The 26,371-nt window shown below is 40.8% G+C and overlaps 1 protein-coding gene across 3 annotated transcripts in view; it reads right to left on the bottom strand.

The window, feature by feature from the left end:
* ZNF704 (zinc finger protein 704) overlaps positions 1-26,371 on the bottom strand; it is a 102,927-nt gene that overhangs the window by 66,255 nt on the left and 10,301 nt on the right. For all 3 annotated transcript variants that reach the window (XR_013946356.1, XM_080579448.1, XM_080579447.1), the window contains exon 2: positions 18,755-19,002. Coding sequence is in view for 2 of the 3 variants with exons in the window: in XM_080579447.1 (XP_080435573.1) it covers positions 18,755-19,002 (248 nt within the window). In the remaining variant the exon portion in view is untranslated. The remainder of the gene's footprint in view (positions 1-18,754; positions 19,003-26,371) is intronic.

The following is a 26,371-nucleotide window of genomic DNA, read 5'->3' on the forward strand; positions in this document are numbered from 1 at the left end:
AGACGCTTCTTTGGCAGACACTTCAGGCATGACCGCTTGCAGGTATCTCACAAGTGGAGATGCAGCAAACAACGGAAGGTCTGAATAAGTTGGAAGTAACTTGGAAAAATTAGAACAACAGTTCTGAAATCACTATACAGATGAGAAGCGGCCTAATGCACAAATCCTTATATTGCTCATAGCGCTTTGGGAAGAAATTCCCCTTTGTGGTCCCCCTGACACCTCCAGCCCTGGGGCACATGGTTACAGACAGACAGCCTGCTGCAGGCACTGCCTCTTCCACCCCAGGTATTCCACCACCACCCCTCAGTGGCCACGGACCTACAACCACAATTTACTTAACAGGTCATTAACAGCAACTATTTTTGAATTACAAAATTCATCTCCAACTACAAAAGGTATCCCACCTTTTTTAAGCTACTCTAGAAATCCCCTCAAGCAAATTTACTTTGGCCCAAACATTCGCAAATTTGGGCTCTGCCTCGAGGGCGGGCGGGTTGTCTATAAGGGAGCATTATAGCTAGGGCTGTTCAGCCGTCTGAGGTCAGTGTTCTTAAAAACAAACAACCCTTGGCTGTACGATACACTCAGAAAATGTATGTACCTATAAAGTCCACGATGATTAAATGCAACTAGTTTACTTACTCTTGTCTCAAAACCTCTGGGAGTTCCCACCTGCTCGCAGGGGGCTTGGCACAGGACATCCCTATGGCTGCAGGGAGCATCGTGCTCAGGAACGTGTCCTTTCTTACCTGAAAATCGTACCCTCCCTCCCCTGTTCACTTCTATATGTTGGGCAGGTGAGGTTAGACTTGGGTAAGTAAAGTAAGGGTTGGTATCACAGACACTAAGCTCTTCACTGGTAAGCTACAAAGAATGACTGTTTTTTTTTCTTTTCTTTTTTTCTTTTTTACATCTTTACTGCTGTTTTGTTTGAATATCAACCTGGCTAAAGAATCTCTTTTAAAAAGGATGGAAATATATGGAAAAAATGTAAATACAAATCTCAGTTCTTCATCCACAGACAATTAAAATTTGATGCTTTCAACACCTCATCTTTATTTGCAGGACTGATCAAAAAACAGCAATAACCTAGAAATGCTATTTGTACTAGGACTGATAGTTGCAATCTCCTTCCAATACTAACAACTCAGTCGTGTCCATCTAGACAATTCACTTATCCCAGCATTTCCAGAAACCGGGCAATTCCTAGTCTGACAAGCTCATCCATGGGTCTCACTTTGCAATGTCCTGGACAAGTGCAAGCTAGGGTGCTCAGCACCTTTAAAATTAAAGCCACGTTCTGCATGGCTTATGCAGACAGGTTTTGGGAAAAAGGCAATAAAAAAAGACATTTTAAAAATACATATCTTATTATTTTACCATCCTTGGAATCCAATTAAGAAACAAGTAACAGAAGCCAAGATTTTTTTTGTTAAGCCATTAGACATACAAGGTAGCAAGGAAACATATATTTCAGGGTGGAAATTAGGAGACATTTCTTCTCAAAAAGAGTGCTCAGGCATTGGGACGGGTTGCCCAGGGAGGTGGTGGAGTCACCGTCCCTGGGGGGGTTCAAGGAAAGGTTGGACCTGGTGCTTGGGGTTTAGTGGGTGACATGGGTGGTAGGGGGATGGTTGGACCAGATGATCCTGGAGGTCTTTCCCAACATTAATGATTCTATGAAACTGACTTCTGTAAGAGAGGTATACTCTGATATGGAGTAGATATTATTTTGCTTTGGTTTGGGATTGGACGTTTGTCCCTATTTTTCACATCAACTTTGAAGTGGGATTTCAAGTGACAAGGAAGTATAAATGAGGCATAACGTTTAGCAACAGAGAGTGGCTGTTGAAAAGCAGAAGTTGGAGAGCCAGGGCTGGAAAGTTTCTACTCCTAATCCTGGCAGAGCCCCTGCCACCCTCAGCATCCATTTCCTCCTGTTGTTTCACTTTCTGAACATCTTTAAAGTGGTTTTGCTTAATGTTCTCTCTTATTTTAAAATGTGTCAGTATTTATGCAGCACTGAATCATAAAATACTGTACTAACTGTTATTATTTTTACTAAAAGCAGAGTTGCTGTCCTGGACACATTCAAGTGGACGTGATAAATTTGAAAGGTATCAACATCTGTGTAATTCTTTTTTCCCCAAATCTAAGTTGGCCTTTCTCTGTGCATGCATGAAGAAGTTCACGTATAAAACAAAAAGTGTATTCTATTTTAAATTATACAGGGCACTAATCACAAGCAGCAAGGTACATAAGTACGTAACAGAACGCACATACGGACGAGGGAGAGCACTCAGGAAATGATTCTTATTGTATATAGTTAGCGAAACGGCCATTCTTTAAGTGTGTAGTTTTTGGATGCCAGAAGTTTCAACTGGACAACAGACCTTAAAACGTGGAGAAGGAAATGGTGTTTCACTATTACAGAGATTCAACAGGGTCATCTGTCTAACCATTCCCAGCTGTAACCTGAACGTAATTCCCATAGAAAACAACGAAAGCATCTCTGGGAGAAGGGAGGGCAGAAACGACCTCCGAGACTCATCTAAACCACAGTCACTTCAAAATCAGGTTCTCTACAGACACACATACATATAGGTATTATACACTTACAAACAATTCGTGCTTCACCGCCACTACTTTGCAACCTGGAGTCTGTCAAAACCTACCCAGTGCATCCGCGTCGCAGCGAGCAGCCATCAGGTGTCAAAGCTGCACGTATGGAGGGTTGCCAACACCCCCAGGCTTCCTTTCGAGCACAAAACCGTGCATCTACTTTATATCTTCGGCAATCGAAGCATTCAAAGCACTGGGCACTCGGAGCGTGCCTGCCTGCTGTGTTTTGGGGAGCCGGCAGGGAAGGAGGCAGCGGCAGGGGGAGCAGCTGAAGTGTGCGCAGCAGTGATAGCGATCTGCGGTTACGGACGTAAATTAGCAGAGTGAAAAGTAAAAGACGCTTGCCTCCCTCTAAACCCAAGGCAACACAGCCGCTCAGTGCAAACATAAAAAAGAGACAGCTCCATGTAAATTGCAGAGCCGGCAGTGTCAATGAGACTTTTGCCTTTACAAGTGAACAACGGGTATGCCTTCTCTGTCCCAGCTAGCTTTAGTGCCATCCTTCACGAGCAGAACTGGCATTTCTGGGCTCCCAGCCACACATGAACTACAACAGATTGGGTTAGGTCCAACCCTGAGCCCATACAATGTGCTAATGTGGAAAATATTACGCTCCCTTTCCCAGAAAACAAATGCTGGATTCAGTTTTCAGAACCTGTTACTTCTGTTCCCAGCTGACGGTGCCAGCAGTCTCACCTATTTATCCCGCTCACTCATCTCACGGAGCTGCTCAACATGACCAGCCACGGAGCTTGTGCAACCTTCTTCACCAGGGAGGACAGTTTTACCTTCTACACTGAAACTGGAAGAATCGAGGCAGGGAAAATAAATAAATAAAGCCACCAAAAAATGTTGATGCTTAAAGGGCACGATCCTCAGATTCCTCTCACGCAATATCAAAGCCACAGGCATCCCGAGCTTCCGCCTGCGCCGCTCCCACGGGTTGTGCCACCGCTATCTGGGGCTCGCCCCTTCCCGGCCCCAACCCCACCACCCAGCTCCTGCGGGGGGACATCAAGCCCTTGCCCCAGCCTAAAAGCCAGAATGTGCATCCCCGTGAAATGGGATGTTCATTTGAGAAGGAGGAAGCCTGGGTCTGGCATTTGCTTTCACCTTTGTTCATGCAATTTGTGTTAAACTATTGGATAAAGGGTGTCCCTTCCAGTCACCAAAACGAGACTGTTCTCCACCACGGAAAACGATGGAGAGAAACAGACAACAAATTTGGGGGGGGAGGCAATAATTATTCTCCACGCCCACAGGAGTACAGGTAGGGAGCAATGGATGTAAAAACAATGAGGGAGGTTTCAGCTGTAATTGGAAAATATTCTGGCATGAAAACATTTAAACCCTGGAACTGACTGCCTTTCATTATTATGACCTGTCAATAATTAACAACTTTTAAGAACAGATTACACAAACAGTTATCAAAAGGGATACAAACATTTGATCTTGATAGGGGGGCAGAGAAGACCTACATGACCTGCAGAGGGCCTTCTAGCCCTGATTTTGTTGTTTCAATGCTATAAATCAGAATATGCCAATATCTATCATATTAGCATCTTCTAAACATATCTCTGAGTTAAAAATATTTAAGCTTCTACTGTAATAACTGAGCAATTATTTGGCATAGATGATGATACAGGAAATCTGGCAATGCACCAGAAGCAAAACACGCAGTCATGCATCTCCTGAAAGATAGAGTTGGGAAAAGTATTCAACATATTTTTTAAACAGAACGTGGTACGAGTTTAAGGTTGTTAAAATCTGTTCAAATATTTTTCATTAAAACTGCAGCAGTTCTGTCAATAAGATAAGGCTCTAAGATAAAGGCAGTTTTCCCATCAAGACAAACTCTTCAACATCTGCAGGCACTCACCCACAGATTCTTCTACCTCCCCACTAAAATATAATTTCTGTATCAGCTATGCACTTGCATTTGTGCAGAACCAGCATAATGAGGTCCCTGTACTCCTGCGCATGGGCTCCTATAAAGGTCTAGAGATAACCATGCACATTCGAGGCTCAAGTATAGTGAAAACAGAAAACAAGTCATTAAACCTTGCAATACATATTGACAAAAGCGGTTTAAGAACAGAGGCAATTTGCCATCTATTCGTAATGATTGCTGCCCTCCATGCTTTGTGTTGTCTTGTGGTTGGCTTATTTCCCCACCCATGCTTACAAAGGGCATGTTGTTTATGGCCCCACCACAGACATTACCAAGTTTTCACTACCATTTTTTTTTTACTGAGTTAGCATTTTACAGAAATATATCCTAGCATGTACATAAACCTTTACTTACTTAGGAAATGCTGTTACTTTCAGCTAGATCACAGAACCGAAAAAACTCACCACCAGACAAAGCAGACTTGAAGTTTGGTCTGTTGCTCACAGCTTAAATAAAGTAGATTTTTTCCCCTCATAAACAAAAAATAATCAGCTTATGTAACAGATGTTGATAATTTTACAAAGATAGTAGTGAAAAATGATGATTGAGCTCAGGTATTCAGTTGGCTTGCTTTTGCTCCCAGCTACTTCCTTCCCTCCACGAGCTCACACTGCTATTCGCAGCCTTCCTTTCCAATGCATTAGAGCAGGCAAAGGTTATCTGGACACTTTCCACACACACAAATATACTCGGCATATAATATGAGAATAGGAGCTTTTAACAACGCAATTCCTTAGTTCAGCACAATATAATTTATCCTAAGCATTGCTCATATAACATATAAAGGCACGGGGAGAGAGTAATTTCAGAGTATTTGGAACTGCATCTTTTGAACAAAGTTAATGGTGAAGAGGAAGAAAAATGTATTGCTCACCAGAACTGAGGAGAAGGTTTTAGAAGAGCAACTATGAAAAATGTAAAGTATTTGAAAGAGGGTGAGGTCTGGAGCTTCACTTGTTTTTTAAGGGATGGTTGGAGCAGAGGCATACCCACAACAGGAGCAGGAAGGGTAGAACAAGTGGGAGGAACAGAGCATGCAGCGATAGATGGGTACGTGGGAAGCTGTATAGCGCAGTGAGTCAACAGGAGGCTTTGCAAAGTAGGAGGGCAGTTCTAGGCCAAATGCTTAGTAAGTTAGCATGACATCAAGGGATACATTTAGCTTGGACAGGCTTTAATTTAAGAAGCTCTTAAGCAGCAGAATATAATGGCTTGATATTTGCCACTGGATGTAGGGATGGAAAGAAGGGCAGCTTGGTTTAAGTCTGACTAAAGATTTTCTTTTCTGTATTTCTTGTTTTTTTATGTATTTGATATCAGGTAAACAAAGCATACTTCTAGGAGCACAAGAGCCAAGTACAACTAGAGCCAACAGCAGTTTAAAATGAGGCACCAAAGGATGCCAATGAATCACAGCATCAGAGCCAATGCATTCAGCACCTCCCCAGGCGTAACTGAGCAGTCCCTTCTACCCCAGGGAAAGGTCTCAGACAAAATGAGAGCAGAAATGACCACCATGGAGGCCCAGCTGCAACTGCAAATCCCTGTCCAGAAGAAGGAAACCCCAGCGTTGCGGGGCAGTGCCAGCAGGCAGGACCACTGCTGCCTCCTCAGCAATGTCTCACAGCAGCTACGTCCTTCCCTGGCTTGTCATTCCAGCTCCACACTGTACGCAAACTGCCTCTCCAATCCCTCTGCCACAATAACGACAGGCAAACTTAATTAGTACGGCGAACAGTTTGGATGTCTGCACAACAGGTTGCCAAAAAAAAAAAAAGAAAAAGAAAAAAAACACAAAGATAACTAAGAACATTTGTTGCATAATGTAATTCAAAGCTTCTATCTGTAGGACCAATACAAGCCATGTTTATTAATGTTACATATTATGTCTTAATTTGAAACATAAGCGAGAGCTTGTTTTTGTACTGCTTTAATTTTATGATCTATTATAGAAGTATAGTACATAACCAGTTTATTTTTGTAAGACCAGTATGATATATCCAACGTAGATTTTCTCTCCAAGCTTCTTACTCAGACCAAAACATAATAAAATGACAAAATCGCTGCATTCGCCTGCATTTATTTGCTTTAGGGACTGGCAAGAGAAAGCAATGTATCTTCATCATACTTAGAATTTCTGTAAACATCATGAGAAAATACATACCACAAACCACAGATAAGTGTAACCGCAAGCCTTTTTATGTGACATGTTTTAAAGGGTTAGATCGATTAGATTTTTACTATTGCTGTTATTAGAAGTATTCCTGTGATCTAGAAGTACTCTTACTAGGGCAGAAAGGTTAAGTATCAGCAAGATGTGTCTCAGGATAACCAGGGATGAGTGCATGTCACACAGACACAAGCTCACCCACTGATATTATATAAATATACACACAGATCATGTGTATACACATACACACACACACAGAAAAACATTAAATGGCTACTCTGCACTTACTACCGGAGTAACACATCCGTAATCACAGAATCCTTAAGGCTGGAAAAGACCTCCAAGATCATCTGGTCCAACCATCCTCCTACCACCAATGTCACCCACTAAACCATGTCCCCAAGCACCACGTCCAACCTCTCCTTGAACACCCCCAGGGACGGTGACTCCACCACCTCCCTGGGCAACCCATTCCAATGCCTGACTGCTCTTTGCGAGAAAAAATGTCTCTTAATTTCCAACCTAAACCTCCCCTGGTGCAACTTGAGGCCATTCCCTCTAGTCCTATCAGCGGCTGTCTGCAAGAAGAGGCCGACCCCCAGCTCCCCACACCTTCCTTTCAGGTAGCTGTAGAGAGCAATAAGGTCTAATCTTGAAGTTAAGGGCCCAGTGACAACGAGCAACCCCCATAACTGTCAAGTAAACTAAAGGATATTGAGAAGTAAGAGGCTGCATGGGCACGGCTACGGCCCCCTCCAGTTGAGGTGCTCCAGCAAGCCCCCAGGCCCGTCGTCCTGCAGACCTGTGACGGGCAGGAGCTGCACCCTTGGGCTGCCGGGGAGAGGCAGCGGGAGCAGTGAAGGGCAGAAGAGAGGAGCCATGAGGATGGAGAACCCAAGTACGGCCATGGAAACAGGAAGGGGCACTGGGGCTTCAAAGAGATACTGCTGATCAAACAGGCACGTTGGCGAAAATTCACGTAACTGGAAGAGAACACCAAACCGCTTCATCCAAGAGGGCATTAACACTAGAGGTGATTTCAGGCCAGTGACTCTCAGCAGTTAGGAAGTAAGGAACATCAGTCAAAATGTTCTTTTTAAATCACCAGCGCTTGAGCTGGGCCCTGGAGATGACCTCCAGAGGTCCCTTTTGGCCTCAGCCATCCTGTCAGAAAGTGTCAAACTGTTCTTCACGGCCACCTTTCAGCAGAAAGGCACACAAAAAGGCCACGTACGTCCTCCTCTCGGCCTCTTCCTTCCCCCCCAGCCAGCCACCATGCTTCACAGAGCTCTGTAAGCAGCTTTGGGGGGAGCAGTAACCAACTTTTGTTGTTATTTTGTTGAAACCTTCACTTAGTTCTTCACTGCCTCCCTCAGCTTCATGGAAAGAATCAGATACTCAGGGGGAAAGCAAGAGAAACAATCCAAATTAAGATAAAGGGGAAAAAGGCACAAGCAGTGAGCTTAAGTCTGGGAGCGCACCATGGGATAAAGAATGGCTTTAGTATACCAAATTAAGTAAAAGGCTACAAAGTATTTAAACTTTTGTGGCTTTGTTTGTTTGTTTTTGTTTTTCAATAGGAAAGCGTTACCTAAACATAGGCTTTATTTCATTACAAACAGTAAATGACAGCAGCTTAGGCCCACTAAACAAGTGCAAGTTCAGTGACTCTGATGCCCCTGAAGACGAGACGTGTGGGATCCTGAAGGTGAAAGAGGTTTGAACTGCGAGCACGGCCACCAGCAGCACCTGGATGTTTTCCATCCATGTTTTTCATGTTCAAGGAAACAGCTCTTTCTAAATGTTCCAAACAAAATGGCATTGGAAGTAGCTCAGCTGACCATAATGACGGGACATCTGCTGATGGTGGAAATAGCACCCTCTGTCCTTCCTCAAGCAGCCAAGATATTAAACCGTGCGTAGCAAAACAAATCAAATACGCAGCAACGGCATTATAATATAGCCTATTAAAAGCATCAGTTGGCTAGTGACTCCATTTACCATCTTGAATACTGCTGTTACCCCAAACATCCATTTTCTCTTCCTGTGTCAACATGGCAGCAGCTTCAACACAACACGCCAGTGCTAACACTGCCGAGAGCTATCGTTCCCCTAGGACACGACAGTTTGGGAGTCCAGCTGCACCTGGGCTTCTGGTATGCTCCTTGAGAGAAGCAAGGGCAACCGTCAGACACCCAGAGTTCATGATGATGTGTAAATAAAAAAAAGAAACTCTGCTACTGTATTCTGGCAATGTTATTCGATACATTTTACTTCAGCTTCCTAAGGAGACTGTTTTGAAGATGTGGTTATTGAACAATTTCACATACACAGCCACTAACATTGAAAGTTTTAACCCAAAGTGAGTTATTTTTCTAAACACAGAAAAGTATACAGAAAGTATAAACATACATTTGCTGGGGAATATTAAATATTTTTAGCAAGATATCTCATTTCACCTACTTTCACTCTATGGATGGAGCAGCAAGGTGCTACAGGATTTACTTTTCTCTGGGACCAGTCAAAACACAAGTTCACGTTTCACCCCTAGCTTCCTCCTGGTTTACCAAAGGATGCTCTGTTCACTGGTTACTGAACACTGAAGGCCCAAAGCTACTTGGTAGACTTGGCATTGCATCAACAGCAGGATTTCCTATGACAGCACTTAAAATAAAGGGATACACAAAATCACAAGCCCTCCTACCTAATGAGCTCGACTAGTGTACTTGAAGAACAGCAACTAATGTTTACTGTCATTGTCTCAAAACTGAGGACTAGTCATTTAGCACGTATTAAAAATACACCAAACAGAAACGTTAACTCTTGTAAGCTTACAAGGAGCATCCCCTCAGCTCTGCAGAGTAGCTCAGCATTCCTTACAGAACAAAAACCACCTGCAAGAACGCCCACAATGCCCGTTCTGTGCAATGCATCGCCATCAAGCGCTGCTGTTACAACCAGGCCAAAGGACGCGCTTCTTGGAAAAACCAGCAACTTACTGAAAATTATAGCTGATTTGTGCAGATCTTGTGTATTTATAACACTTCTGTTCCAACATTTTTCCACAACTATTAAGGAGTAAAAAGGGAAGAGTTGGATATATTCAGCTTATAAAGATATAAATATATAGATATCAATCCCTTGAAGTCTGCTAAAACCACAGAAAGATGCAGTTCTGCTTCAAATAAAATTAACCCATTAGAAAAATCTATAGTTAATTTACATACATATCCTAATCACGTTGAAATACCAATATTAAGATTAAGTGCTGCATCCTTTCACATTCCTCTAGCCATAAATCTTTAGTAGTAATAGGCAAAACAAGTACCTGATGTATAAACAAATCTCATAGTAGAGATTAGGAAATCTTTATTACAGAAATTAATAAAAGGCACCTTAAAAATAGCCTTTCACCTATGCAAACTAATATTAAGCAGAGAATGAAACCAACAGGGTTAAACAAGCTTCACCATGGAATAGTCATCTTAGGAATATGAACAAAATACTGAAAAACTCTTGTTACACACAATACAAGCATACTACTTTAAATATAGAAAAGTCAAACCTTCTACCTCCCTTTTCTTTTTTTTTTTTTAATGTGTAAAATGAATGTTTGCATGGAGATGATGCCAGAGGAGTTAAAGGAGTTAAACAGAAAATTCTAAAAATATTTTAAAAATAACAATTGGTGATAGAACTACTCTCAGAGAGGCAGGCTTCATGTCTTTCCTGGCCTGAACAATACAATGTCAAAGATCACTGCATAAACCAGAATATTTTAACTTGATAGCATTTAAATAAAATTATGACTATGAACATGCTTCTGTGTAACCATATACATGGTATCCCATTCTTACACGTTTCACAGATAGACAAGTTTAAAACCATGTACCCATTGACTTTTTTCTTTTTTCTCAGCACAGATGGCATTTCAAGAGGGATTTTTTTGTGCCACAGCTAACACAAACCACAAAGAAATTACTCTTATTGAATATTGCCTGCTGTTTAAAGTGTTTTGAAATTACACTCCATTTTTTAAGGGAACTGAAGAGCTGAGAACAAGACATGCATTCACAGCGATAGCTAGCAGATAGAGCAGCAATGACTGCTGAATACAGCTCCTCAAGAACCAGCACCCAATGCTGGTTGCAGATTAAGGACACGTTTTTCCTCTGTGTCACACTGGAAGAATTCATTGAAATTTGCTTGGTAATGAGATCATTGTCCATTGGCAACTTTGGTCACACAGATGAAATAATTCAGCCCTTAGTCTGGGCTACCATCAAAGTAATATTTTAAAGAAAAGTGGCTACACTTCTATAGATGGAGACAAATCTTCTTTGGTGCTTTGAAAATACGATTTTCTAGAGAAATGGAAAAATTATTGTTATGTGTACATATACACACGTTGTTTATATATACATATACAGACACATGCAAAATCTTCTAGGCTTCCTTTTGAAACAATGACTACCTAAAATAATACAGACTTCAACATCAGGCACTGGGAAAACTTAACATTACCACAATTAATTGCACAATCAAATCATCATGTGTTTATTTTTCAATGGAATTTCATTCCTTGGGAATTCTATCACAAGCCTGCAGTTAAAAAAAAAAAAAGGCAAATAACATTGGCCAAAAATCCAGATGGCTAAAATCATATTAATGGTGTGTGAAGTTCCTCTCCTAATAAAAATTAGAAAGGAAAAAAATGTAGAAGAAAGGGTGCAATTTAAAAATTATGGAAACAAAGCAACAACTAAGAAGTCTGTGCGATGGATGACCTGTTGCTACAAAAAGCCCCACCAAGCAGAAAACACCTTATTCATGAGAAGCAGCCTTCATTCCCATTCTTGATGGTTCAATCCCTCATAAATCCCATCCTGCTCTCACAGAACCGAGTAAAGCAAAACAGGCTGAAAGACCACAAACACAAATAGCTGGCATTATACCAAGTTGTGTGAAAATCACTAGCAAATGCAGGCAACTATTAGTGAAGAAAAGAAAAAGCACTCTACTTTATTCATGACATTAATATTCCCTCTACTCTAGGCATTACTGAAAAAAAAAAAATATCTCATCCAAAATTCACACTTTAGCACGAATACCAAGCTGACAAAATCCTGCTGGATAGGTTAGCCCACAAATCTAAGAGCGGTGATGAAAAGACGAATTGCTCTAGTCACACACCTGGAGCACATGCAGCTGTGAAACCCCAGCCTGTCTACGTTATTTGTAGCTGACCACGTTCAGCCACCCTGTGCAAGGGACTGTCCTGACCGTGTCCTCTGCTCCCCAGCACTGCTGAGACTTAATCTACCATCTGAAAGGTGAGCTTCCAACAGCTTAGAATTAGTCACAAACACACCTACGGATACGTTCCCCTTCTCCACCTCAGCATCATAAGAAGCTGGTTCAACTATCATGGCAGCAAGCACTAGGCAAGTGATCTGGAAGACCCCAGTTATATGAGCAAGGTGACTTTTGGAGTTCTGGTTTGGCTCTGGGGTAACTGTAGTAAGCACCTGCAGAGTTTTTATTTGCAACTTAATCTACGTTTTTTCAAATCTGATTCTGCTACACCACTTTTGTGTGCTTTTTCAAAAGCTCTAGGGTTTAATATACATACACAGTCCTTCTAAAAAGTAAAGAAAAATCAGTATGAGAAAGCAGCATCAAGAAATGCATTAAGAACAACACACTGACTGATTCTCTGACTGCTTTTTGGATAAACTTCTGTTTTCTGTTAACAGTCAGATCCTAGAAGGCATGCCTATTTTTCTTGCAGCAGACCATGACAAGCAGTTCACCATCAATATTAAACATAATCAAGCTCTAATGACTTTTTGGGTGAAATCCAATCAAGCTGCACACAAATTTAACTAAAGAAGTCTAGCAAAACAAAGCAACAATATAATACTTCAATAATTAGCTGGTGCGGTTATTTGGAGAAGCTGATTTTAAACACATGGTATTGCCAAATACCAGCATTTTTACAGAAGCCCTGAAATACGGGAATTACTCTGGGAGTAATTTTCATTACATGAAAAAACAATGGTTTTCAAAGTTTCCAACCATCATGGATGCATAGAAGACAAAAAAAATTACTACACTCAATCTATAGGGTGGTTAAAAAAAGCACAAAACACTTGTGATATATCTCAATGGTATTTTGAGCTGGAAGGAAAGCTAGCAATAACTTCAGAAGCTTGCAATAAATCTGAAATACAGCCTGGGTTCTTGGCTTTCTGTTTTCATCTGTTTGACCGAAAAGCATCAGCACCCTGGGGGTGTTTAAGGAAAGGCTGGATGTGGTACTTAGGGACATGGTTTAGTGGGCAATGTTGGTGGGAGGGGGACAGTTGGATCAGATGACCCTGGAGGCCTTTTCCAAGCTTAATGATTCTCTGACTCCCTCTGATGTTGCCTGATCATTCCATTCTGCCAAAATTATGTGGCATGTAAAAACGCTGCTCTCCCATGGCGAAGCTGAAGGTTTTCTACAACAGAGTGAGAAGAACCACAGAGGACGGCATCTGAATAAACAACATCTCTGGGTAAATGGAACAGCACAGTGTGATCGTTGGGTTCTTCCTTCCTTCTGCAAGCACACTGTGAAGTCCTCCCCGTGAGGGTATCACAGCTAAGCAGACACTGCTTCTGATGGCAGAATCAGGCTCCTGGAGAGTTTTGGCGAGGAAAACATGCAAACGTTCCCACTGAAATGCGTGGTGCATAATCAGTCCCACCCAGCAGGCCTCGCAGACGACCAACAAGCTCCCTAACCAGAAGACTGCCCAGAGCTACATTTCCTGAGACGCCAGGCAGGAAAATCATTCAGGGATGAAAACGCAGCGCTGCCTGTGCTGTTTCCTTATAACGATGGTCAGAAAACATGGCTACAATTTCTTTTGCCCCAGTTTTCTGTGGCTATTGTAGAAGTGCATAGAGAGGCAATGGGGAAAAGAATTCCTAGAGACACTTCATTTACATTATTTCGATTATATCACACATTTTTCCATTAAATTGTGAACTAATTAGCAATAAAGTATAGGCACATGAAAAAAAATTAATTCTGTAGTAAGAGCAACTGTTTTTAAAAAAGAAAGAGATAGGAAAATCCAGTATATTATTGTCATCCTAAATGACACTGCTCAGTAACAGTGAACCCGGAAGCACAGGAACTAGAGGCTTCTACTACTCAATACCTATTTCCTCACTATAGGAAGTACTTGAGCAGATGAGGTTTAGCTTTGGCTTTTCCTTTAAGAGAGTGAACAACATAGAAAAGTTGGACATTTGGAAAGTTTTGGTTTCTTTTTTTTTTTGTTGGACATACAGTACAGGAGGACTGGGGAAAGGGTAAATGATATGGCAAGAAGGCAATACAAACTTCACAATATTTTCAGATTTTCTAGCAGAAGGTTAACAAAATTGAAATTACTAAAACACTTCCACCCAGCAGAGGGATAGGAGTGATGCCTGCCCACTTTCTTCTTTGATTCTCTAATCCTTCTGGATGTTTCAAGTTACTCCTTTCTGCGACACCAGAAAAGACAGCCTTTCTAAGTAATACATAAAGGTTGCGAAGACTTTCCAGATATAGCTGTTCTAAACACATCTGTCTAAAAAGGAGTTTTAGCCCCATCACCATTTCCAGACATTTGCCCTTATACTTTACTCAAAAAAAGGAAACGTCATCCCTTGCTGTCCATCCCTGCGAGGCACGAGCTTGCTCCCCACACCATGACTCCTGTGCTCACAACTGCGCTATCAGCAGCCCAGGCTCTTTCTCATCTTCCTTGTCGACGTGCTTTGGGAGTAAGTGTGGATTGTGGTAAGTAACTGATGAAAAAAATGAGTGAAAAGACTCTGTTAACTTGTACACCGCAGCCTACTGGGGACATCATCTTTGATTGCATCTGACCTCTGCAGATGGAGCTGCCCAAAACACCAGCAGACCTGTGCTTGCTTCTGCCTACAATGCAACGCTATTATTCCCTCCGTGACACCACTCTCTTTTTAGTAAATGACCTTTCACTACTGAGATCCTAGGGATATGTTCTGTGTTTGATCACTGACGTTTGAACAGTAAGCCAACCTAAAGCATATTTTCCTCTACTGTGTAGATAAAATCTCAATTCTCAGAGATAATTGCAGTTTATAGTTGAGTTTTCAGACTGCTTTCTCCAAGACTCCAGCCCTGTAGACACTAAAACTACTGATTAAATTTAAACTTGGAAAGGAAAAGCAAGGAATTCAAATTTCCTTATATTAAACAAATCATTTACTCAAGCTGAACAGTTTCATTTGCACTCATCTGAGTTTCAGAAGTAGGAAAGCTATATAACTTGTTTAATTTTTGTTCAAAACGAGTAAATAAAGAGATCTGAAAAGGGAAAGACTTAATGCTGTTTATCTCATATTTCATTTTTGCATTCCCAAACATAAAAAAAAACTTTTTTTTCCAAGAAAAAAACCTCCCAATCTCCTATTTGAATTCAGCAGACACTTCCAATACAGCACATACTATTGAGAGAGACTGCAAGTTCTACAGTTATAATGCAAGATGAAATAAAAAGCTTAAACACTAAACTTAAAAAAACAATTTGCATTTCAGTATTAAAATTCTCTGGTATGTAACAAAATACAGACGCCAGATCTGCTACATTCATCCTAATGCTAGGCCTTTAAAGACCTGCCCTCCGAAGCACCCCAACCATGCCAGGAATGCTATGGTTATGACACCCCCCCTCCCCGACACATCCATGGCGTCCTTCCAAATGCAACAGAAAAACCTAAACCCACACCTTCCACCCTCCAGGGAAGTACATAACTGCTGGGCTGTTAATTACTACAGATCTATCCCTTCTCTGCAGATTTCATTGAAAAACAGAATTCTAGTGTCCACGTTTTCCACTGGATTCCTGTTTTCCCACACACGCACATGACACGGCCACCAGACCATCCCTTCTCTACACTTCCATCTACACTAATTTCAGCACACCTTAGTTTGAAGCACCTGAGATGCCAGGGAGTGCGATAAAATATTTTCACATCCTTAAAATGTTGGAGTCTGTAAGCAATAATTAAAGCACTGCAGCACCAGTGCAGCTGAATGTCTGACAAGCAATATTTATTATGCCAATATTTTCTGAGCTGTTGGCGATTTTGGATACAGTGGTTCACAAGGATTTTCATTCATATTCATTGGTATCCTTAAGAACAGATGAGATGGGATGGACTTTGTTTCATTTAGTGGTCAAAATGAAGGATATTTATACATGTTACTAGCTCTTCTGCAGACCCTTTTCCAGAACATTCATACACTCCTGTTAATGAGGATTCTGCAGTATGATAAACTTCTGTCTCAAAATCACTGGAGTAAAACTTAACTTTACCCTTTACTTTGGCATTTGAAGTAGATAACCTCCTCAGCTCAATCAAGGTTTTAAAACAAACATCAAACTTCATTTCCATGGCATTTTTCTACTTCAAAACACCAGCTGAGTTTGTTCCAAAGAGCAAATGAAAACTGAAGATCACATGGAGTTGGACTAGATGATCTTCAGAGGTCTCTTCCAACCTCGGCCATTCTGTGATTCATCTCTAATTCTCCCACAGGTTTGTAAACATCACCTGATTAACACAAGCTGTCCAGCCAACCCTGCCAGGGGGCGAAAGGAGGAGGAATTGACCTGGGGGAATGAGCAGTTGCATCAGCGCAGTCCTAAAGAGAAGACTGGAAGGGGCTTAGAAAGAGGCAGGAGAATTCAAATGCCTGCCCTTGCACGCCTCTATATTCCAGAGAATACGGCTTTTCAAACTGTGTTGAAGAGGAAGAGAGACTTGGTATTCCCTTCATTACAACAACAAATATTTCATAAGTTCCCCAAGCAAAGGTTTTTAGAGCTCTTCCTGTTGATGTTAGACAGATGGGCCAACAAGTCACCTCCAATTCTAAGGGAGAATTAAATTTGTCTTCCAAATCATGGCACAAGCGACCAAGACATTTATCATACTCTTGAGTTTAGACTCTAGGTTTGTTTTCTATTTCCTTTTCTAAATCTGCTAATATGGCACCTTGACCTGCGTGTCGGAAAACGTGCAAAATATTTCTCATAGGTACATAAAACCACTTATCTGTTCACAACAAAATACAAGAAAAATTCATAAGACACCTTTGCAAATGAACACATTTTTTATCATCTTATTACCCTATGTTCAAAACTAGTGGCATAATTAGTTCTAATGAGGTATTAAAGACATTTATTCATTCTCTTTTCCACCCTGTTGGGGAAGAAACGTCCATTGCTCAGAAGAAGGATGACTTGACTGCTCTGGATTATCTGCATGAAGTTAAACAAAAAGGCTCTTAAAGCCTGTACCTTCATTTCTTGAATTGTAAAATGGAAATGCTAACATATACTCTGAGAAGGAAGTTGGACCAGGTGACTTCCTGCAGTCCCCTCCCAGCCCGAATTTTCTGATGATCCGATTTATATTGAGACACGTAGGCATGAATGAAAAGGGCAGTCAGCCATTACAAGGCTGATTACAGGTGAAGTAAATATCGTAAAATTTTTAACTTTAAAATGTATAGCTTTTTACTAGATATTTGTTGGAAAAAAAAAATCCTATCAAAATGCTTGTGAACTTTGTGGTTTTCACAACTGTCATCTATGAGAGCCAGAGAAAAATGATGATCCTGTTCTGGATGACATGGCAAAACCAGATGCTTTATGTTGGCTTTTAGAAAGCAAACAAACCAAAAAAACAACAAAACATACAGTTTGACTACTAAATTTTTAAGTGACATCATAGAAAATAAACATGGAAGAAATTTCTCTGAACATTTTGTGCAAGTGAATTTTCCAGGCAGGTTAAAAAAATATGTATCTTTGCAGATAGACTGATGCCAACATGTAATCACAAACAACAAAAAAGTCTCCCGTGCGTTTGTCATCTTGCAAGACAGAACACCCAATTTGTTGTCAGTTTTTCACCACTGTTACATGAGAATCTGTAGCTTTACTGGATGTTTCCTTTACACTCATTTTCAGCACTTGTCTAGAGGAATCATTCCCCTTCTCTCTGAAAACAGAGAACCCCTTCCCCCAAAGTTCAAGGTTCTAGGCTATTTTCTAGCCCCTTCTCTTTAAATCACTAGCTAGTATGCAATTCTCAGTTTCCCCTTCTCTTACTATTACTCTACTTAAATGTCAGAACGAAATAAAAATACATAAATAAACCTTGAATTTCTTGCTGTGATATACATCATGTCTTAAAGAACAAATATTTTTTTTCCTCAAAATATTTCCCTATAAATAGCTTATAATTAAAAGTGTAACTGCCCAGATGATAGTGCTGAAGTCACAAAAAAAATATGTGCATTTACAATAGTTCCTTAAGGAATAAGAAATTAAAAAGCAACACCAAAATCCCCCAATCCCTATTTTGTACAAATTCAATTTCTCTATGCCACTTTTTTCTATTAATTCATTTCATAGACCGCATCATGACCCAGCTCTACCCCTATAGAAGAACGTAACAGAAAATAACATACTACATCCTCACTATCCCGAATAAGGCACTGCACATTCCCATGAGTATAAGGTGGCTGTAGGTATGAAAAAATAAAATAACATTGCCAGAAGCTGATTCTAAGTCTCATTTAGAAGATTACTTATCAGGCGCTGCTGAAGCTGGGTCAACAACCTCCTCCTGTTAAGGCATGTCCACTTCTGGGGGTACTTCAGTTGCAGCACATGATAAAAGCAAAACCATTGCAAAAGCAATACAAAGTCCTACATTGCAGACAGTCTCAGCTCCCACTACTACTGTAAAACTTCCGCCACATCTTTCAAGGAGAGGAGTTGTGATCAACTTTGGACTACTTGTACATGAATACTACTAGCCTTAATAGTTCATAGTACCACTTGTCAAACTTGCCTTCAATATCCCAGTAGGAAAAAAAAAATTAAACAAAACCCAACTTTCCCTACCTTGCTGGAGGCACATCAATATTTGAAGAAACAACCTTGCGCTTCTGTTCAAGAAGACAAACAGAACGAGTGTTTTCCTTTTCATACTCATGAACTCTGCTCAGTTTTTTGGTCTCTGCTGTTTTTAAATCTTCCTCCTTTGTGGTGAACAGGAGAAACTGTTGGTCTGGCAGTTTTTGACTGATGTCACTTTTCACATCCTCCTGTTGAAATGCAGGGAAGGTCATTTCACGCTTGATGCTGGCTGCCTGCAAAATTAAAAGCAATTATTAAATTTTCCTCTAATTCTCCTAAAAAGTAGGGGGCGAAAAGCCCAATACCCACAGGCATTTACTTCTAATTAGCTCTCTGAATCATAGAATACCATTTCTTTGTCCTTCATAAATTCTGAAACTGCTGTTAATTTCTCAACAGTGTTGAAGACAGTCCAAGAAAATAAGCAGTACTTGGCTGTTTCGTAAAGCAATCAGTTACCTCTTAATGCTAAACAGAATTTAAATGAATTTAAATAATGTAATCCACAGTACGTACAACTTATATTTACTGTATGTTCATCTGTGTTGTGTATCTATCCAGAAGAAATCCTTGCCACCCTCCTCTTAAAATCCTAGTAAAGACGACAGGATTTATACAGATGGCTTTCTAAAAGGCAACCAAGCAATGAAGAAGCTTCCGACAGCCACGTACGGGATTCTTTTAACAGCTATTTTTGTAAATGAGGATTTCTCCATGAGCAGAGAGGTAAGTTGTCACGACCCAAGTCATCTGCTGGGCAGCACATAGCAGCAGGCGATGCCGGCAGGACCTCCATGAGGAGCCAGCCAGCTCCGCCACCAAGGAGCATGGACACACAAAGGAGTGGCCTCGGCTCCTGCAGCTGCTTCACATAAGCAAAACGGATGTCTTAATCAAGTCATTCTTTCTTGCCAGCACGTAAACCAAAGTCTGGGATGTACAATTTCCCCTGAAACACCGCTCCCCAGCCAGCCATGCTCCTCAGCTCCACAGGTGCAGGCCGTCCTGCGGACCCTTACAGCCCACTGCTCCATGCTGGGTGAACACCTTCAGCCTGCTAACATCCTCACACCCATATGAGCACATGTGGACAAGACAGAAGTACCTGATCATGTATTATTTCTAGGTGTCTGTGCTTTTACTATCAGGAGCGTCAACCACCTACTTGCTGGAAGCCCCAGGGCAGGCCCAAAAGGCCAACAGCCCCCGGCAGAAGACAGCCAGCAGAAATGCCTGGCTTGAACAGATGCGTTTCCACAGCACATGAACTGCCCCAGAGAAACCCAGACATCTCCTCGGACCCACAAACTGGATTTTTAGACACCTGTAAACTACTGCTGAGCTTTACAGTGGAGAAATCCAGAATGTGCTACCATCAGATACCAACAGCACGAACAAGCAGAAATCCTTTCCTGTGTAAACTCTGCCACCTTACTCCTTCTTCTTTTCATTGTGTTCAACAAAAATACTGCAGATGTAACAAATATTGACATCTATACATAAATAAGAATATATTCTTCTCCCCACAAATCTATTTATAACTTTCAGACCTTAGCAGATATAAAAATGGTGCAAGCTATTGTAAGTTCATAGGAAAGACAATCTTGTCAAGGTAATTTTGTTTTGTTATGCAAAGCGTATGTCACCATTAACACGTAAATACTTAGGACTGATGATTTAATGTCTCTCATTCTCATGTTTCCATGGAAGGGCTTTTGGCAGTTGCTTCAAGAACAAAGCTGGAATTGTTGCTTTATGAATGTAAATAGTAGAAAGAATTAGTCATTTTACACTTCTTCACACACAAACAGATGACACATTACCAAGAAAATTTGCCTGGAAGACAAAACAGTCAGCATGTGATCACACAAAATTAAGCGAAGATATAAACAATATAAATTTAATTATGATTTAATGATTATTTTCAGAAAACTTAGATTTAAAACAAGTCCTTTTCTGAGGACTTTAACAGATGCTGAGGTGCCTTCCATTTGCATCAAAGTTAACTTAGAAAAAGTGAAACACTAAAGAAAAAAATATATCTGAGAACACCCAGCTTCCACTATCCGGCCCCTAGACATCAAAGCCAAATGAAGGTATTCATAAAAACGTGAATCCCACTGTGAATCCCTAGCACAGGCAGACTCCCCTCTTACCTACCCTCCAATTCCAGACTGAACGCACTACTCATCAGGACTTTTTTTACCCAATAAATTCATGATTTCATTAAAGGATTTTTTTTTTTTTCAACATACGGAACTATTATATTTTATTCGTTGTCAGCAATATACTGTCACACATTTGTAAGTTTACTTTACAGACCTAGTGATCACAAAAGGTTGCAGACTTGCAGACTCAGACTAATTTAACGGTTGGACAAATAAAGTCTAAAGCAAAAAGCAGAACACTTGTGCTGTGATACCAGATTGTCTATTCATATATATATATATATATATATATAAAGTACTCATATGCAGTTCAAATATATTCAAATAATGGTTTGTTTTTCAAATGTCAATATGCTGAAATAAATACCCAGACCTATCCAAGCATGTGAAAGTGAAAAAATGACAAAAACCACACAGGCAAATATTCCGAAGGTTGCAGGTTCCGAACTGTTGCTACCAAACAGTTCAGGTCCACTGGTTAGATGACCAGAAATGGCAGAAGACCAAAACTATTGCTTATTCTGTTTTCAACAGCTACTTGAAAAAAAATGATTAACAACTTTTTAAACATCCCCTTGACAGTGATTTCAGATAAAGAATATTTTCTGCTTTAAAAACAGGTGGTGATGACACAAAGACGAGACTTTAACTCGGTAGCCACTGTCCGGTAACTCTCTCCTTCCCTGCAGACAGGTTTTTGTCTTTAATTCATCCAGGTCTACAAGAAACACTTCCACTTGAGATACCTGCCTACATGGTACCTGACCTTTTTACAGAAATCCAACCACATACATAAGCAGACGCAGATGTGGGAGCATCAAGTGCCACTAGTAATTTGACTGATCAAGTTCCTCACTTTTTGGTAAATCCATTGATTAACCATTGGGACTTCTCTGCCCTCAAGTTCTGCTTCGCAATTATTCACAGTTCTGAGATATCATTGTCAATTTCTAATGCATCTTTGCAGATAAGTTAACTATTCTGATATATCTTACCAGAAACATTTTTTCCATGGATCCCTCATAGCTTTTTAAGCATTTCAAGGCTTTTGGTGGTTCTGTAAAGCCACATCACATTTCAGCAGAAACTTGGAAGGTCTAGCACAAGCAGATACAGCCTCACTGACAGCTGTACGCTAACACGGTTACATCAACTTATTCCAGCTTACTTCTGATACTTTGCACTTCTCTCTCCTTAGCTGAAAAGCAGTTGTTAAACCACATGATTACGGTGTTTGCTAATGGTTTGGCTTTTCTTGTCATCATACCTTAGTACTTGCCACCTTATTGCCTCCGGTATCAATGGCTGATAAGAACTTGCAGAGTTTTTCCATACACACAACTAATTATCACTCATACAAGCCATTTTATGCTAGGGTAACTGCTTTTCTATGTAATTCATTGCATATTTTTGCCCTCAAGACATCAGTAACCTTCAGCTTGCTTTCAGCTAAGTGCTTTGCAACCTGCCCTCGGGCAACTGACGTTGCTTGGAAGCTCAGGTACAAAAACACGAGTTGGAAGCAATCTGCAAATTTTAATCTAACCTTGTCTCTATCTGCAGTTACCATCACCTCCCTCTGACAACTTCCCTCCTGCACTGGTTGGCCACGTGAAACTGTTGATACGCGTGGAAATGACAGCTCAATGTTACCTGTAGCCTCCTCCCTGCAGCTCCACTCTGGCACTCGCATGTGCTTGGGTCCCGCTTTTTTACTCTTCTTGCTGTTTTGCAACAAGTGACGGCCCTCCCACTCCTTCTCCCTTGAGTTTTCAACATCAAACAGCGCGAACATTTCCACAGACTTCTTCTGAGACATGAAGCAGGCCACAGAGCTTCCTCCCCTCATTCGGTCTGCAATTCTCCCCCTCTCCGAGGTCAGCGGATCAGGATTGTGGCAGCTGCGCTCCAGCAAACTGGAGGCAGGTGCTGCTGCAGCTAGACAGTTTGGTGATCTTCCCATGAAAACTGAAAGTAGCTTTTTTTGCTTTAGTTTCTGAGCTGAAACTTTGCTAAACGCAAAGCGGAAAGAGTTTTAGTTTCTGTTACGAAGTCGCCAAGACAGTATTTTGGTTGAGGTTTTTATTTTAAGTTTAAAGTGCTTTCTTGGTTTGTTATTATTTTTAGCTAAAGTAGTTTAATATTCCATATTACAGCTAAAAGATTACCAGGACTAGCACTAGAAAAAGGAGACCCATCTTTTATTTACAATCAAACTGAGTGACTTCAGTTTGGCAGACTATACATGTCACCTCAAGTACAACCCCACGGGGCTTTTAGCATCTTCCCTCAGTTTTGCCGTATTGCTGCTTAAAAACTGAAGTTAGTTAATTTCAGATAGTTTACAAGCATTTACCAGGCATTTAGATGCCTGCTTTTCCTATACAGAGCAAAGAATTCATCTCCCAAGAATACTAGAATTTACCTGTATGTGATGCAAATGTATAGAAACGCCCCTGTAAATGTTAAACCTGACTCCCACGTATGTTCTCTCAACCCCTCCCCTATTTTCTTGTTCGGTACCTGTCAAATCAGGTGGACTCATCAGGAGCACAGACCTTATTTTTTAACAGGCTTTGTAATGGTCTAAAAAGACATGGTAACAGGAAAACAATAGAAGAGCTGCCATGCCCCACAAGGCACACACTTTGCTGTCAGCTGCACAAACACCTCAGGGGCTCATTCACCAGCGAGGAGCCAGGCATCACAACGCGATGGGATGGCGCAAGAAGAGCACAGCCACCCAGCACTGAGCACCGTTCATCTGAGTTGGAAATGAGGAGACATTTCTTCTCAGAAAGAGCAGTCAGGCATTGGGATGGGTTGCCCAGGGAGGTGGTGGAGTCACCGTCCCTGGGGGGGTTCAAGGAAAGGCTGGACATGGTGCACAGGGACATGGTTTAGTGGGTGACATTGGTGGTAGGGTGATGGTTGGACCAGATGATCCTGGAGGTCTTTCCCAACCCTAACGATTCTATGATCCAACCTCTGCGAAGCTGTGCTGATTAATGCCAGCTGAAGATGCCCACACCCGTGGGCTGCCAGGCAGTCACCCAGCAAACAGAAGCTCACCAGCTAACTCCCATTTGTCCTCACATGTCTGCTGGGACTCTAGAAGGACTAAGATGTACAAGCAGGTCCCCTCTCTGCACAGTTCAAATCCCAGAGGCCTGGGTAAATTAAATAATCTTGCTACTATGGCCTATTTGTGCCATTATGGTTTTTTTGGATTCTTTTTTGTTGCCAAACAGATAAAGGAGCTCATTTTACTACAGAAGTAGCTCTAAAAACATTAAAAAATATATTTTATGAGGGTGGAGAGTAAATAAAAGTTGACCGAATCCAAAACTCCCTATAAAAAATGCCAGTGGGAATATGCTTTGGGAAACTAACGCCAAAAAAAAAAAAAAACAAACCAAAAAATCAACCAACCAAAAAAAACCACCCATACCTTATCTTAATATTCCTGATGCCATTGCCACGCTTCCATTTTTATACAGACTTCCTTTTCTCCCTCAACCCAGAAAGTCATACTTCCAGTATTTCAACTAGAGGTCACCATAATTGGATTCCGCCCCAGTGTCACCTCATTCCAAAAACAAGATCCCTAATAAAACACCCCGGCTGCTTTCCAGGTTAGGAAGGATTTCATTTAAAACAAAACAAAACAAAACACACACCAACAGTCACACTGATCCCATTCTGGATAAATTTCCACGGTTGACAGATAAATATTTTAATTTAATTGTGAGCACTTGGCTTATGTACAATATCAACACTATATAGCTGTTAAAGAAGGCACAGTTCACGATAAGTTTTGGATTTCTGTCTGATTTATTATGCAATTAGTTGGTCTAATTTCATCAACCCTCCCCCCCCACCTTGTGATTACTGGTAAAAACACTAATAGCCACAAGATGGCTTAGTACCATCCCACCTGCCGCACAACTCTGTTGTATTTCACAGGTCATTTTTCCATTCTGACTTTGTGACCACCTCTTCTACTTTCTGAAATAAATGCAAAGATGATATGTGTTAGGGACTGCCAACTTCCATCTGGCAAGAAACCACAAGTCACTGGGGTTTTTCTGTTTGTTTTTTTTTTTTAAACAAGGGTTTACCATTTTTGATCTACCACTGAACAAATATGCAGTTCAAGGGCAGAGAGGAAGGAGGAATCAATGTATTCCAGCCTAGCAATACTAATAGAAAGTGCTAATGCATACATAATAATAATAATGAAATGAATATATTCAACATGATATACATTCAGCCAAAGTAAGAGATCATTTCTTGTTTTTTTTTCAAGCCTATTTTCAGGCACAGCCTGAACAGCCGGCTATGTTCTAGGGACAGTGATAAGCCTATCCATTTTTCTGTAAAAGAAAGAGATCAGAAGTAGAGTTCACAGCAAAACAGAATAAGCAGCAATGAGAAACACTGAACTTATTACCAAGATAACATCATACAAGTAAAAAATATTTAAATTAAATCCCCAGAAGGACAAAGGCTTTGGTTTATTCTTACTATTTCACGCATTATTTGCAGTTGGAGTTCCTTTAGCAGTGTTCTTTCTGTAAGCAGGATCTCATTTCTGTCATCCCCAAACTGCCTTCTCACCGGAAGGAAAGAACACATTGTACAAACTGAATTTCTATTTCACCAGAAATCTCTATTCATACAGGAATACAAAGAGATAAGACAGTTTCTTGTAATGATGCTTGGAAATAATTCAGCCTTGAATTTCAATGTGTTATTACATTTTGGAGTATACTTTGCATTTAATTACTTGCTTCACCAGCTATTGCTCATTACACATAAACCTTGTCAATCTAATCACTCTAGGCATTTGTAAACTGTTTCTCTCTAACAATACCTAAGATAATGCATTTTAAGGTCACTGTACGTGTTCTCTCCAATACATCAGTGTGACCATAGTATTCGTTTTCAACCTGGGTAGGATGAAGTCTGTATCTTCATCATTTGACTGAATATACAAAGTGTCCAGAGAATGTATTTTCTAAATAGTAAAACGTGAATCTAAACATTTATGTTGTATGGATATACAATATGGCGCTGGCAGCAAGAACTGGAGTCAGCAAGAAGTTTCTATCCCTTCCCTCTAAGTGCTGACATGACATTATCTGGCTAAATTTAACTTATCTGCAAGAAGTGTAGACCCTTACAAGCACATACCCACATGCTCACAAGTGCATACCCACATTCAAAATCCAACACTCATCCAGGTACGTACCGTGTCCCATACAGAACAACCACTAATTTGTGACATCTGAAATTCAGCAATAACTCACATAAGCAGTATTAAAATTGTATAGAGATATGTTAATAAGATTACAGGGGGAGATGGAATCACAGAATGGCCTGGGTTGGAAGGGACCTCAAGGATCACCCGGTTCCAACCCCCCTGCCATAG

This window comes from Anser brachyrhynchus (genome assembly GCF_964034855.1).
Source record: "Anser brachyrhynchus genome assembly, chromosome: 2".
Classification (NCBI taxonomy): Eukaryota; Metazoa; Chordata; class Aves; order Anseriformes; family Anatidae; genus Anser; species Anser brachyrhynchus.